We start from the raw sequence: 14,899 nt of genomic DNA on the forward strand, positions 1-14,899 counted from the left end.
CTCATGGCCAGTACAGAGAGACTCAGAAGAAGCTTCTATCCTCAGGCCATCAGGATGCTCAACGACAATAACATTATGTAGCAAACCATCAAATACACTCACAGGACACACATCCACACGCACACACTCACTTTAAACAAACAACTCACTGCAGCACCCACTTTACCCACTTAACACACTTTATATTTATTGGTAAAGAATTTGCATACCTCATTACACCTTACTGTAAATTGTACCTAAATTGTACCCCATCCCATTTCTGCATTGTACTGTATATTGTAACTCAGTTACTTTTCTACTCTGCATTGTATATTGTATATAGAACACTTTTGTCTACGTACTTGACTTCTATTTTAATAAATGGTGGTCAATATACAATAAGAGACCTAGCAGTGATTGATTACCTCGGCTGCTTCATCCATCCCTCCAGGCGAACGTGGCCGCTGGCCTCTTTGACCTGTAAGGCGGGGGAGTTGGCCTTTTCGCGGCACAGAGCCTCAGAGAAGTGGGCTGCGTACTCGCTTGGCAGGCCGCAGGTGGCAGGGAGGCAGGGAGAGCACTTGGGGTGGCAGAGAGTGTGGCACTCTGCAGCAAGACGAGAGGCAATACATCACTGACACCATGTACAACAACAACAACAACAGGGCTGCGAGTGTTTTCTATGCAGGGTGTATCCACTTAAAGAAAGAGTCTCAGATTTCTTGAAGCTGGAGAAATCAGATACAAGATATGGACTTTTAGGACTAGAGCCAAGTCTGGTGTTTATTTAACAGACCATAGACATGTGATCATATACTATATCATTATCATATATCAGTGTCAAATTTCCATCGGGATAATAAAAGTATTTCTATTCTATTCTAGAGCAGACAACAGACATGTGATCACATAGAGCAGACAACAGACATGTGATCATATAGAGCAGACAACAGACATGTGATCATATAGAGCAGACAACAGACATGTGATCATATAGAGCAGACAACAGACATGTGATCATATAGAGCAGACAACAGACATGTGATGATATAGAGCAGACAACAGACATGTGATGATATAGAGCAGACAACAGACATGTGATCATATAGAGCAGACAACAGACATGTGATCATATAGAGCAGACAACAGACATGTGATCATATAGAGCAGACAACAGACATGTGATCATATAGAGCAGACAACAGACAGGTGATGATATAGAGCAGACAACAGACATGTGATCATATAGAGCAGACAACAGACATGTGATCATATAGAGCAGACAACAGACATGTGACCATATAGAGCAGACAACAGACATGTGATCATATAGAGCAGACCACAGACATGTGATCATATAGAGCAGACAACGGACATGTGACCATATAGAGCAGACAACAGACATGTGATGATATAGAGCAGACAACAGACAGGTGATGATATAGAGCAGACAACAGACAGGTGATCATATAGAGCAGACAACAGACAGGTGATGATATAGAGCAGACAACAGACAGGTGATCATATAGAGCAGACAACAGACATGTGATCATATAGAGCAGACAACAGACAGGTGATGATATAGAGCAGACAACAGACATGTGATGATATAGAGCAGACAACAGACATGTGATCATATAGAGCAGACAACAGACATGTGATGATATAGAGCAGACCACAGACATGTGATCATATAGAGCAGACCACAGACATGTGATGATATAGAGCAGACAACAGACATGTGATCACATAGAGCAGACAACAGACAGGTGATCATATAGAGCAGACAACAGACATGTGATCATATAGAGCAGACAACAGACATGTGATGATATAGAGCAGACAACAGACAGACATGTGATCATATAGAGCAGACAACAGACATGTGATCATATAGAGCAGACAACAGACAGACATGTGATCATATAGAGCAGACAACAGACATGTGATGATATAGAGGAGACAACAGACAGACATGTGATCATATAGAGCAGACAACAGACATGTGATCATATAGAGCAGACAACAGACAGACATGTGATCATATAGAGCAGACAACAGACATGTGATCATATAGAGCAGACAACAGACAGACATGTGATCATATAGAGCAGACAACAGACATGTGATGATATAGAGGAGACAACAGACATGTGATGATATAGAGCAGACAACAGACATGTGATCACATAGAGCAGACCACAGACATGTGATCATATAGAGCAGACAACAGACAGACATGTGATCATATAGAGCAGACAACAGACATGTGATGATATAGAGGAGACAACAGACATGTGATGATATAGAGCAGACAACAGACATGTGATCACATAGAGCAGACAACAGACATGTGATCACATAGAGCAGACAACAGACATGTGATCACATAGAGCAGACAACAGACATGTGATCATATAGAGCAGACCACAGACATGTGATGATATAGAGCAGACAACAGACATGTGATCACATAGAGCAGACAACAGACAGGTGATCATATAGAGCAGACAGGTGATGATATAGAGAAGACAACAGACATGTGATCATATAGAGCAGACAACAGACAGGTGATCATATAGAGCAGACAACAGACATGTGATGATATAGAGCAGACAACAGACAGACATGTGATCATATAGAGCAGACAACAGACATGTGATCATATAGAGCAGACAACAGACAGACATGTGATCATATAGAGCAGACAACAGACATGTGATGATATAGAGGAGACAACAGACAGACATGTGATCATATAGAGCAGACAACAGACATGTGATCATATAGAGCAGACAACAGACAGACATGTGATCATATAGAGCAGACAACAGACATGTGATCATATAGAGCAGACAACAGACAGACATGTGATCATATAGAGCAGACAACAGACATGTGATGATATAGAGGAGACAACAGACATGTGATGATATAGAGCAGACAACAGACAGGTGATGATATAGAGCAGACAGGTGGTGATATAGAGCAGACAACAGACAGGTGATGATATAGAGCAGACAGGTGATGATATAGAGAAGACAACAGACAGGTGATCATATAGAGCAGACAACAGACATGTGATCATATAGAGCAGACAACAGACATGTGATCATATAGAGCAGACAACAGACAGGTGATCATATAGAGCAGACAACAGACATGTGATGATATAGAGCAGACAACAGACATGTGATGATATAGAGGAGACAACAGACATGTGATGATATAGAGGAGACAACAGACATGTGATCATATAGAGCAGACAACAGACAGACCTAGGCAGGTGATCATATAGAGGAGACAACAGACATGTGATCATATAGAGCAGACAACAGACAGACCTAGGCAGGTGATCATATAGAGCAGACAACAGACATGTGATCATATAGAGCAGACAACAGACAGACATGTGATGATATAGAGCAGACAACAGACATGTGATCATATAGAGCAGACAACAGACAGACCTAGGCAGGTGATCATATAGAGCAGACAACAGACATGTGATCATATAGAGCAGACAACAGACATGTGATCATATAGAGCAGACAACAGACATGTGATCATATAGAGCAGACAACAGACAGACCTAGGCAGGTGATCATATAGAGCAGACAACAGACATGTGATCATATAGAGCAGACAACAGACATGTGATCATATAGAGCAGACAACAGACATGTGATCATATAGAGCAGACAACAGACATGTGATCATATAGAGCAGACAACAGACATGTGATCATATAGAGCAGACAACAGACATGTGATCATATAGAGCAGACAACAGACATGTGATCATATAGAGCAGACAACAGACATGTGATCATATAGAGCAGACATGTGATCATATAGAGCAGACAACAGACATGTGATCATATAGAGCAGACAACAGACATGTGATCATATAGAGCAGACAACAGACATGTGATCATATAGAGCAGACAACAGACATGTGATCATATAGAGCAGACAACAGACAGGTGATCATATAGAGCAGACAACAGACAGGTGATGATATAGAGCAGACAACAGACATGTGATGATATAGAGCAGACAACAGACAGACATGTGATCATATAGAGCAGACAACAGACAGGTGATCATATAGAGCAGACCACAGACATGTGATGATATAGAGCAGACAACAGACAGGTGATGATATAGAGCAGACCACAGACAGACCTAGGCAGGTGGCGGCCTGGCGCCCGAAGTGCACGGTGTCCAGGCAGACGGCACACTTGGCAGCCCTCATGTTGAGGCCGACGGTGAAGCGATGGGGGATGTTGTGGTGCATCCTCTCCTTCACACGACGACCAAACTCTGCAGGCGAACAATGGAGAGAAGAAGACTTTACTTTCCACTTTTTCTCTCCTACATACACATCCACATAGTACATTACACACATGCACGACCTCAGAGCATGACCTCAGAGGGTGGGGGGGGGGGGGGGATTACAGTATTTTAAACACAGATGGAAAACAAGATGGATTTATTATGGCAGCCCTCATCTAAAGAAAACCTCACTCTGCTAATAACCATAGGAATTCTGACAAATCGAATAAGACAAATAAATAGACAAATATATACAAATGCTTTCCCATAATAATGTTGTGCAAATGCATGCAATTATGCATAAGGGGGACCCATTAAAATCTATTTCTAGGAGGAAGGCCGAGCAACTGGCAAGGTATTGTTCAGTATCTGCCATCCTTGGCAGTCGCAGAGTGTGGAAATGGTGCTTTTTATATCCTGGAAGCCTCGTCCTTGACGATTGTCAATTGAGCAGAATACGTCACTGAAAGATCTCTGAACATTGATTGATTGATTGAAATTTTTATTAACAGATTGCAGAATGGGTACAACACAGTACGGCTCAATACACAATTGTTAAGGGGATGCAGACCAGAGAAAGACATTGTCGTCTTGTTTACATCAGGGTCCCCCATCTGACTGCATCTACAAAGTGTATGTCCCTTGTCTGTATTTAAGAGTGGACAAACTAAAGAAATGTCAAATCAAGCAATCTGATTGATTCATAGCCGGGGAATAATGCATGACTATGACGTCTAATTCCTTTGCACAATTCAGTATCACTCCACTCTGAAAACAAGATCCTTGCTCCTGGCACACAGAATCAAACAACCAAAGAGTTTAAAGAGTGCTAACATACTGTAACTGAACACTACAATTGCACAATGAATGGCGATATACAGATAAATGTTAATTATCACTCCAATCTTTAAAGGTGCTGTAGATCAAATCTTTATGTAGAAACATTTAAAAAAAGAAAATTGTAAAATGATTTTAGAAAGGTGCGGAATAAAAGTATTGCTTTTCCCTCCCAAAATATTATTGATTAATGAATGTATCATTTAAAAAAAAACATTTTGCCGGGTCCTAAATTAATGTTGTTGTTTACATGTTGCAGGTATGTATCCCCTCCCTACTTCCCATTTACCCGTGAAATGCATTCAATTTTGATTGGATAAATGACATGCTGGTGATCTAGTGCGACATCTAGTGGCTGAACGTTATCTATAGCACCTTTAAGCAGCTTGACTAGATGATTAGTATACGTTCCACTGCATCTGTCACGGACGACAAAAAGAAAAGTAAATTAGTGAATCATATTCACTGTTTGCAAATCTTATGCGACACTAGTCACCATAATGCCTGCTAACAACACATTAGCTTTCTGAAAAAGATGAAGACGCATACTTTCCACTGCATCTGTGTGTTACTTGGCAACCATTCTGCTAAATGTCTGAAGAACTATATCACTTGGCTGATGAATAATGTTGTTATCAATAAATGATTGCTGCTGATTGTTGTTGTGTGTTTAATTTATGAAACCTTGCCAGGTATTCATATTGCCATACTTGATGACTTGGTTTTATAAAAGCAATAGCTCAAGGGCGGCTAGGTGGTGTAGTGGGCAAGGCGCTCGCCACCAATGCAGGAGACGCTGGGTTCGAGCCCAGCTCTCTGCATTGCTATCAGCTTGGCTGGTCGTTCATACTAACACAATTGGCAGTGTTAGGGGTGGGAAAGCTGGTGGGTGGGTCCTGGTCATTGTAAACAGCGACTCCTACAGTTCGGTCGGGGCGCCTGCTTAGCGAGGATAGGATCTAAGGGGGGTAGTGTGATCCTTCCACAGGTTACACCCTCTCAGTGAGAGTCCGCGCTGCCAGGTGAAAAGAAGCGGTTGATTGGCTACACGTGTGTCGGAGGAAGCACGTGATAGACTCCACTCTCCCAGACCGACTGTGGGGGGTAGGTGCGCAGCGACCAGGAAGGGGATTGGGAATTGGCATAACGACTAACATTGGGATGGGAGAAAAACGGAGGAAAAAGATCAAAAAAAAAAAAAAAAAAAAAAAAAAGCTCACTTCAGGCCGTGGTATAATAGTTATTATATAATAATAATAATAATAATAATAATAATAATAATAATAATAATAATAATAATAATAATAATAATAATAATAATAATAATAATAATAACTTCGTTTTATATAGCGCCTTTCAAAGGACCCAAGGTCGCTTTACATAAGGGGGGGGGGGGGGGGGGGAGATAACAAATTAACAAACATAGTGGACAGACACAACATATACTTATAAAGTCGTCAATAACGCCACTTAGCTGTGATATAATAACCATATACTATGGCCTGTTGTGAGCTATTGCTCAAGTGTTGCGCATGCAGATGAAGATGGAAGAATTACAGTAAATGCGTGAAAGACTAAAAACTTACTCTCAAAGGTGACCCTCCTCTTTTCTGTGAGGAGCAGTGGGAAAAAAAGAAAGATAGAGGTCTAACAGTAGCTATACATTACAGAGAGAGATAGAGGTCTAACAGTAGCTACATTAAAGAGAGAGATGTCCAACAGTAGCTATGTTACAGATATATATATTACTGCTATTTTTACATAAATTGTACACTAATGCTGCTCAACTGCGGCTTTAATGTCCTTTAACGCTTAAGACCTGCTACGCTAGTCTATAGTTCCTATGGCACCTACTTTGAACTCTATTTTTACATTAGTCTTAGCAATCACTAGCTTAGTCGCCTAGCCCCATAAGTAACCTGAGATTAAAACATGGATGTTCCCCATCCACGGATATGTCCCCCTGCTAAGACTGCTGTGTGGACATCTAGACGATTGACATAAACAAAAATATTTTATCTGGAAGAGAATGAGATGATATTACCATGGACCCCAAACGTGAGACAATCGAAGTTATCAAAGCTAGACGCCCAGCAGCAAGCGGACAATGCTAAGCTAACACTAGCCCAAGCTACAGAAGAAATGACCAGCCCAACACAGGCCCCAGATACAAAGGAAAGCTGCCGAAATATACAGGAGAAACAAGATAAGAGTAATGAAAATGACCATTAGAATAAGCGGGAGCAAGATCAAAAACTAAAACCATCCCCAACAAAACAAGAGCACTTGAAGCGAGAGAGTGATATCGACTGGTAAATATCAACATTGATGGTAAGAGAAATACCTAAATATACTGCTTCCCTGGTGAAATGATTTGTGAAGAGGGACTTCACTGAACTGCTAGAATTGCTAGGCTCCAAAGATTTTGAATCATTCATCAATAACCCCATCCCTTCAACTAGGCCAGGAATGAAGCGTTTCAGTAGACCGATAGCTCTACAGATCCCTTACACAAAGTGAACTTTATCGATGACTTCAATCTGTTCTGGGAGTGCAGAAGCCTCTTCAGAAAGAATGGATTTACCTTAAACAGATCTGGGGAAAAACTGTTCTGCCACCCAACCAGGGGCGTAATTATGGGGGGGACACACAGGGGACATGTCCCCTGCATGGTTTCAGAAGGCAGTTATTGTCCCCCCGAATGTTGATTTAGAATTCGAATGCCAACGTAAAGGAACGAAGGTCCGAACGTTTGGGCTCAGCCCTATTGTTTTATACATACAGTATGTTGTCTACTTGACCCACACACACATACACACACACACAAATTGTACTTTACCTGCACTTTTCTTACCCTGCCTACTTTTATACACTTCCTATCAAATTCATGTGTCGGTTCTATGCCAATTTTTATCTCACTACCTCCTATGCACTGTAATTTTAAGAGCGCTGCTCTGTTGTAATTCAAAACTGATGCAATGCTCTGTTGTAGGTTAGAACTATTTTATGTCCGTTCTATTTAGCCTATTTTTAAACTGAATCAAACCGCACTTTTTTTTTTACTCTCGTCTATTCTATTTTTATTATTTGTATTACTGAATGAAACTGTAAACAGAGAGGCCTATTGGGATGCTAGATCCTAATGTGAAACACTGATTTACCTTACCTTGCTACCTCTATCTTTTTTATGCTCGCTTATGCCTGTATTTTTTACTGTTGTGAAGCACTTTGAACTGCAACTTCTGTATGAAAAGTGCTATACATATACATGCTATATATAGTGCAAATAAAGTTATTATTATTATTATTATTATTATTATTATTATTATATCTGACAGCTTTTATTGGCCACGCAGGACCGGCAGAGGAGAGGGCGAACGGGAGGAGAGGTGGGGAGGACATGCGACAAATAACGACGGGAGCTGGGATCGAACCCGGGTCGGCCGCGTAGGTGCGCGAGGCACTATGGTATGCGCCACGAGGGCGCCCACCTAAAGCATTTTTAAGTGGATATTTAAGTGTCTCAAACCATGTCCTAGAGATTATGAATATGAATATCACTTCTGACAGGCATCTTCCCATTCAAAACAGCCATCATAAAACCCTTACTAAAGAAACCCAAACTAGACAGTAATGTACTGACCAACTATAGGCCGATAACCAACCTTCCATTCATTAGCAAGATACTTGGAAATACTGTCGCAGTCCAAATAAGCTCACGTGAAGGAAATCAGGTTGAAGGTTCCCAAAAACAGCCAAAAGAAAATTGGGGATCATGCAACCATTGCTAATTACGCACCAAAGCTATGGAACACCCTGCCTATGGACATTAGGGGGTCTAGCTCATTAAATATTTTCAAAAGTAAGCTAAAAACATACCTCTTCACCACCATAGCCTTCTATTGCACTCTGCCACTGTCTGCACCTTATGCATTTATCTTATTCTGGAAATGAGCTTTATTGCACTGCTTTATTCTGTCTATCTTATGCTCACTTTATGTCCATCTTTATGCGTAGGTGACTGTGATCCAAGCATATGTGGTGCCAAAGCAACAGAGCAAAACAGCCAAGGGATACAGTATTTTGATTCATAATGCATTATCAATCAATTGTTGTGCCTCTCATTTACGCCTGGTGTCGAAGAGCATACAGCTGATGGATACAGTATTAACAACTTGTTAATTCATAGAGCAAACAGCTAATAGATACAGTATTAAGTTAACAAGTTGTTAATTCATAGAGCATACAGCTAATGGATACAGTATTAACAAGTTGTTAATTCATAGAGCATACATCAAATGGATACAGTATTAAGTTAACAAGTTGTTAATTTATAGAGCATACAGCTAATGGATACAGTATTAACTTGTTAATTCATAGAGCATACAGCTAATGATACAGTATTAACAAGTTGTTAATTCATAGAGCATACAGCTTAATGGATACACTATTAACAACTTGTTAATTCATAGTGTATTATCAATCGATTGATAGGATGAGTAGGATGAGTAGTGCAGGTCAATTGTGATAACCAGGGCTCCAGCGTGAGACTGTTTTCGTTGCATTTTGCGACCAAAAATCAGTGCAGTGCGACTGAATGTTTTCCCTTGTCGCACTGGTGCTCCCAGCAGATCTGTCTGTCTGTGTGTATGTATGTGTGTGTAGCGTCTTCTCCCCCCTCCCTGTGGCCATGTGCGTTCTAAATTATTATTTTTTTTTAAATAAAAGAATCTCTGCCTTTTGATTGGCTATAACACGTGCATTCTGCAAAGACCAGCCCCGATCTGCCTCTGATTGGCTCTGATCATCACCCTGAATTTCGTATTCGCTGAATGACGGGCTAAACAAAATAGCATCAACTTTCCGAATTGAAACGATAATAAGCACATAGTCTCATACTGGTTTCATAATACAACGTTTCCGAATGGACGTTTGGATTAAACAAAGTGACAGATTTAATCTGTGAGTTGTAAACTGTATGGAAACGTGAAGTTAGCTCATGCTACTGGAAAACGGACGCACGAGGCAATCTCGTCATTAAATGAACAGAGTTACAAATTATGACACCCCATATGGGATTTATTTTTTACCACCGTTGTCGCGGTTGTTTGTTATCCATCCGCGGGTGCCTTGACACACCGCGGTATTGCGGTGATGCGGTTACCGCAACAGCCCTACCGTCAGACTACACCTCCCTATTTAGGAGCACATTTTTGCATGATTAAAAACGATGGTTCGACCATCTGTTCAAAAAACCCTGGCGAATATTCGAAACCCAAAAACAGGCTTGGGGACAGCTCTAACTGGAGCTGAGCTGAATGTGTTAAAATAGACATGTACAAAAGTGAAGGATTGGACTTTGCGAGCTAACTGTAATACAATGTTATTTTTTACAATCATTTACATAACATCTTAAGATATTACTAATGTGTATGGGAAGTTTGGGAACTGACAAAAAAGGTAATGGTAAAGGTAACACTTAAAATGCATTATTGCAGCGGCAAAAGGTGCAGTGAAAACTTTTGGGTGCACCTAAATTAAAAAGTTAGGCGCACTGGTGCAACCAATGTAAAAGGTTAGTCTGGAGCCCTGGTGATAACGTATGAATGCATGTCGTCTATTTTATACAAATTTTATGTCTGCGCTTTATGCATTGCTTTTATTGTGTCTATTCATTTGCTTATATTTATGCAAATGTTATGCTAATTCTATGCGCATTTCATGTCCATGTATGTCTATATTCTTGTTGTGAAGCACTTTGCAATGTATGTATGCAAGGTGAGCAAATAAGAGTTTATTATTACTGTGTGTGTGTGTGTGTGTGTGTGTTTTGGGTCAGGTGCTATTGTTAGGGGGTCAGGTGCTATTGTTAGGTGGTCAGGTGTTAGGGTTAGGTGGTCAGGTGCTATTGTTAGGTGGGTCAGGTGCTATTGTTAGGTGGTCAGGTGCTATTGTTAGGTGGGTCAGGTGCTATTGTTAGGTGGTCAGGTGCTATTGTTAAGGGGGTCAGGTGCTATTGTTAGGGGGTCAGGTGCTATTGTTAGGTGGTCAGGTGCTATTGTTAGGGGGTCAGGTGCTATTGTTAGGGGGTCAGGTGTTAGGGTTAGGTGGTCAGGTGCTATTGTTAGGTGGTCAAGTGTTAGGGTTAGGTGGTCAAGTGCTATTGTTAGGGGGTCAGATGTTAGGGTTAGGTGGTCAGGTGCTATTGTTAGGTGGTCAGGTGTAGTGGTTAGGTGGTCAAGTGCTATTGTTAGGTGGTCAGGTGTAGTGGTTAGGTGGTCAGGTGTTGTGGTTAGGTGGTCAGGTGTTGTGGTTAGGTGGTCAGGTGTAGTGGTTAGGTGGTCAGGTGTAGTGGTTAGGTGGTCAGGTGTTATGGTTAGGTGGTCAGGTGTAGTGGTTAGGTGATCAGGTGTAGTGGTTAGGTGGTCAGGTGTAGTGGTTAGGTGATCAGGTGTTGTGGTTAGGTGGTCAGGTGTAGTGGTTAGGTGGTCAGGTGTAGTGGTTAGGTGGTCAGGTGTAGTGGTTAGATGGTCAGGTGTAGTGGTTAGGTGGTCAGGTGTAGTGGTTAGGTGGTCAGGTGTAGTGGTTAGGTGGTCAGGTATAGTGGTTAGATGGTCAGGTGTAGTGGTTAGGTGGTCAGGTGTAGTGGTTAGGTGGTCAGGTGTAGTGGCTAGGTGGTCAGGTGTAGTGGTTAGGTGATCAGGTGTAGTGGTTAGGTGGTCAGGTGTAGTGGTTAGGTGGTCAGGTGTAGTGGTTAGGTGGTCAGGTGTAGTGGTTAGGTGGTCAGGTGTTGTGGTCAGGGGTTAAAGTTAGGGTTAGGTGGTCAGGTGCTATGGTTAGGTGTTCAGGTGTTGTGGTCAGGAGTTAGGGTTAGGGGTCAGGTGACTCACCCTCTGGCGTGGCGGTGTCTTTGCAGCGGGTGGAAGGGTTGAGCAAGGCGCTGGGGTTGGGCTGGTGTTCTGGTGATTTGACGATGGCCGACATGAGGATCTGCTGGCGCGCCTGGGCCGGCGTGGACATGGCCGTGTGCTCCTGGGCTTTGAAGTGGGCCGCTGCGTCAGCAGAACATTCATCATTTATCATATTATCTCAATAATTACCATAGATCCATTCCAGATGCATTCAATAGTTCAAAAAACTACAACTCTGCCTACAAGTCATGCCTCCAAGAAGAGATTGGGAGTGGATGGAACCTTCAAATAGCAGGCTAATAGAACATTCTGCACTCCTTTTCTAAGGTACACGAATGCTAAACATCTGGAATTGTAGAGAAATCAGTGTCACAGTCCTGTTAACCCTTTCACTGTGACAATACACAGAAGGTTAACCCTTTCACTGCCACACAACAGCAGGTTAACCCTTTCACTGCCACACTACAGAAGGTTAACCCTTTACGATCACAGATAGGTAGTGTGACAGTAAAGGGTTAACCTTCTGTAGTGTGGCAGTGAAAGGGTTAAAAGAGCTCATGCTAGGGCTGGGCGATATGGCCAAAAATGATATCATGATATCGATAACGATATATCACTCTATATCTATAATTATCGCTATAAACAATAAAAAAATTAAAAAAAAATTAAACAACAGTTGTATGTTTATTTTGCAGCAATTCTTTGTCGTTGCCACCATCTTTAGTGTTACAGCCCCTCACACTCCAGTTCTCAGGCTGCAGCTGGTTTGAAAGCTAAAGTAAACCGGCTTCTCTGCTGGCTGTGGCTCCAGGGGAGTTGAATAGTTCTGGCTCTGCTAGTTTCTTTTCTATCTTTTGGTGCTTTTTTGGTGGACAAACCACCGCACATGTGCACCGTGACTCATGACTGGAGACTAGCTCTGCTAGCACACATAGCCTACTGTGTACAGACGGTTTCAAACTGTATTTTAAATTAGAAATAAATGGACAAGAGAAAAAGAAATCTCAATTTGGTCAGTATCGTCATTTGGACAAGCAAAGCCATTACTTTAAGTTGCAGGCAAGAAAGACAAGTCTGTCCACTGTCTTTGGTTTTAAAACTGCCCTGTTGCAGGTCACACACAAAAAAAATCGATATCGATTATTAAAATATATCGCGATAATTATCGTTATCGTTTTATCGCCCAGCCCTAGATCATGCTAGGACGAGACAAGAGTTCTTGCCAAACACCCACCCTCTTCTCTCAGAGAGCGTAGTTCTATCTTCATCTTCTGCAGGGCCTCCTCCAGCTCCGAGCAGCGCGAGCGCTCCTTCTCCAGCGCCAGCTTCATGTCGCCGTACTGCAGGGGCATGGCTGGCGCCGCGTGGCTCCCCCCGTTTGTCGTGGTGCCCACGTCTTCTCGACGACGCCCGAATATGCCCTGATCACAGAGAGAGAGAGAGAAAGTAAGAGGTGATGACTGAATTAATTTACAGCACATGAAGCATGCACACAATAAAATCCATTTTGAGAAGTTCTGAAAGTCCAACATAATTTCAAACCCCTTCCATATAGGCCTACTCAAATATTACAATAACAATATTTGAGTATATCATATATTTGAAAAGGAGACGAGTTTCTGAGATTGAGTCAATCCAAACCTGAGTGAATGTTGTACAACTGAAAGTACACAACCTCTTACCCCTAACCTCTAACCTCTTACCCCTAACCCCCAACCCCCAACCTCTTACCCCTAACAGCTAAACATCAATATGCAGTCCTTGGATGATGGGATTTCAAAACTCACTATTAATTTAAAATTCATGTAGTTGCCGAGAGGCTAAACATAAACAAACATTTACATATTTTTGATTGGTTAATAATTGTATTTACATGGTTGAAATCAAAGCAAAGGGACTTGATTTCATGCACCTTTGAAACAGAGCATCTCTAATGGAGAAAGGGGGATTATAAAGCAACACGTTATATCTCTAACAGAGAAAGGGGGATTATAGAGCAACATGTTAGATATCTAATGGAGAAAGGGGGATTGTAGAGCAACACGTTAGATCTCTAATGGATAAAAAAGTGTAGTACTTAGAATCAGTACCCATGCATTCTTATAGTGCATTTAGAAATATCTTCTATTCCTGGCGCACCTTCTTTTTCTTGGTGGGCTGGTCCATCTTGGCCTGGAGGAAGTCGATGAGTTTGGTCTGCTGGGAGATGGTCCCCTCCATCTTCACCTTCTCGTGGGAGTACACGGCCTGAAGACAGCAAGCCACAACCACAGATTAACCTTCTCGTGGGAGTACACAGCCTGAAGACAGCAAGCCACAACCACAGATTAACCTTCTCGTGGGAGTACACAGCCTGAAGACAGCAAGCCACAACCACAGATTAACCTTCTCGTGGGAGTACACGGCATGAAGACAGCAAGCCACAACCACAGATTAACCTTTTCGTGGGAGTACACAGCCTGAAGACAGCAAGCCACAACCACAGATTAACCTTCTCGTGGGAGTACACGGCCTGAAGACAGCAAGCCACAACCACAGATTAACCTTCTCGTGGGAGTACACAGCCTGAAGACAGCAAGCCACAACCACAGATTAACCAACCAGTCATGTTTTAGGAAGGAACTCCGAGACAACTCCCTTTGAGATCATCAATGCCAACTTTAGACCTTTTTACTGGTCCCTCTGGGATTCCAGCTTATTCCCACTACACTTTTTTGGAGGCTCTGGGAAACACCTCCACAACTAAAGGAAGACATTACAATGCATTATCAGAAGGGATTACCGTACTTTTCGCACTATAAGCCGCACCTGACTATAAGCCGCAGCAGCTAAATT

The 14,899-nt window shown here is 42.0% G+C and overlaps 1 protein-coding gene across 1 annotated transcript in view; it reads right to left on the minus strand.

Annotated features, from left to right (window-relative positions):
* cita (citron rho-interacting serine/threonine kinase a) overlaps positions 1-14,899 on the minus strand; it is a 165,491-nt gene that overhangs the window by 57,796 nt on the left and 92,796 nt on the right. Inside the window, exons 30-34 of the mRNA XM_084317591.1 lie at positions 14,204-14,311; positions 13,299-13,485; positions 12,044-12,205; positions 4,167-4,304; positions 405-585 (exon numbers count right to left, since the gene is read on the minus strand). Coding sequence (XP_084173717.1) covers positions 405-585; positions 4,167-4,304; positions 12,044-12,205; positions 13,299-13,485; positions 14,204-14,311 — 776 coding nt within the window. The remainder of the gene's footprint in view (positions 1-404; positions 586-4,166; positions 4,305-12,043; positions 12,206-13,298; positions 13,486-14,203; positions 14,312-14,899) is intronic.

Source organism: Notolepis coatsorum (genome assembly GCF_963971535.1).
Source record: "Notolepis coatsorum genome assembly, chromosome: 6".
NCBI classification, from domain to species: Eukaryota; Metazoa; Chordata; class Actinopteri; order Aulopiformes; family Paralepididae; genus Notolepis; species Notolepis coatsorum.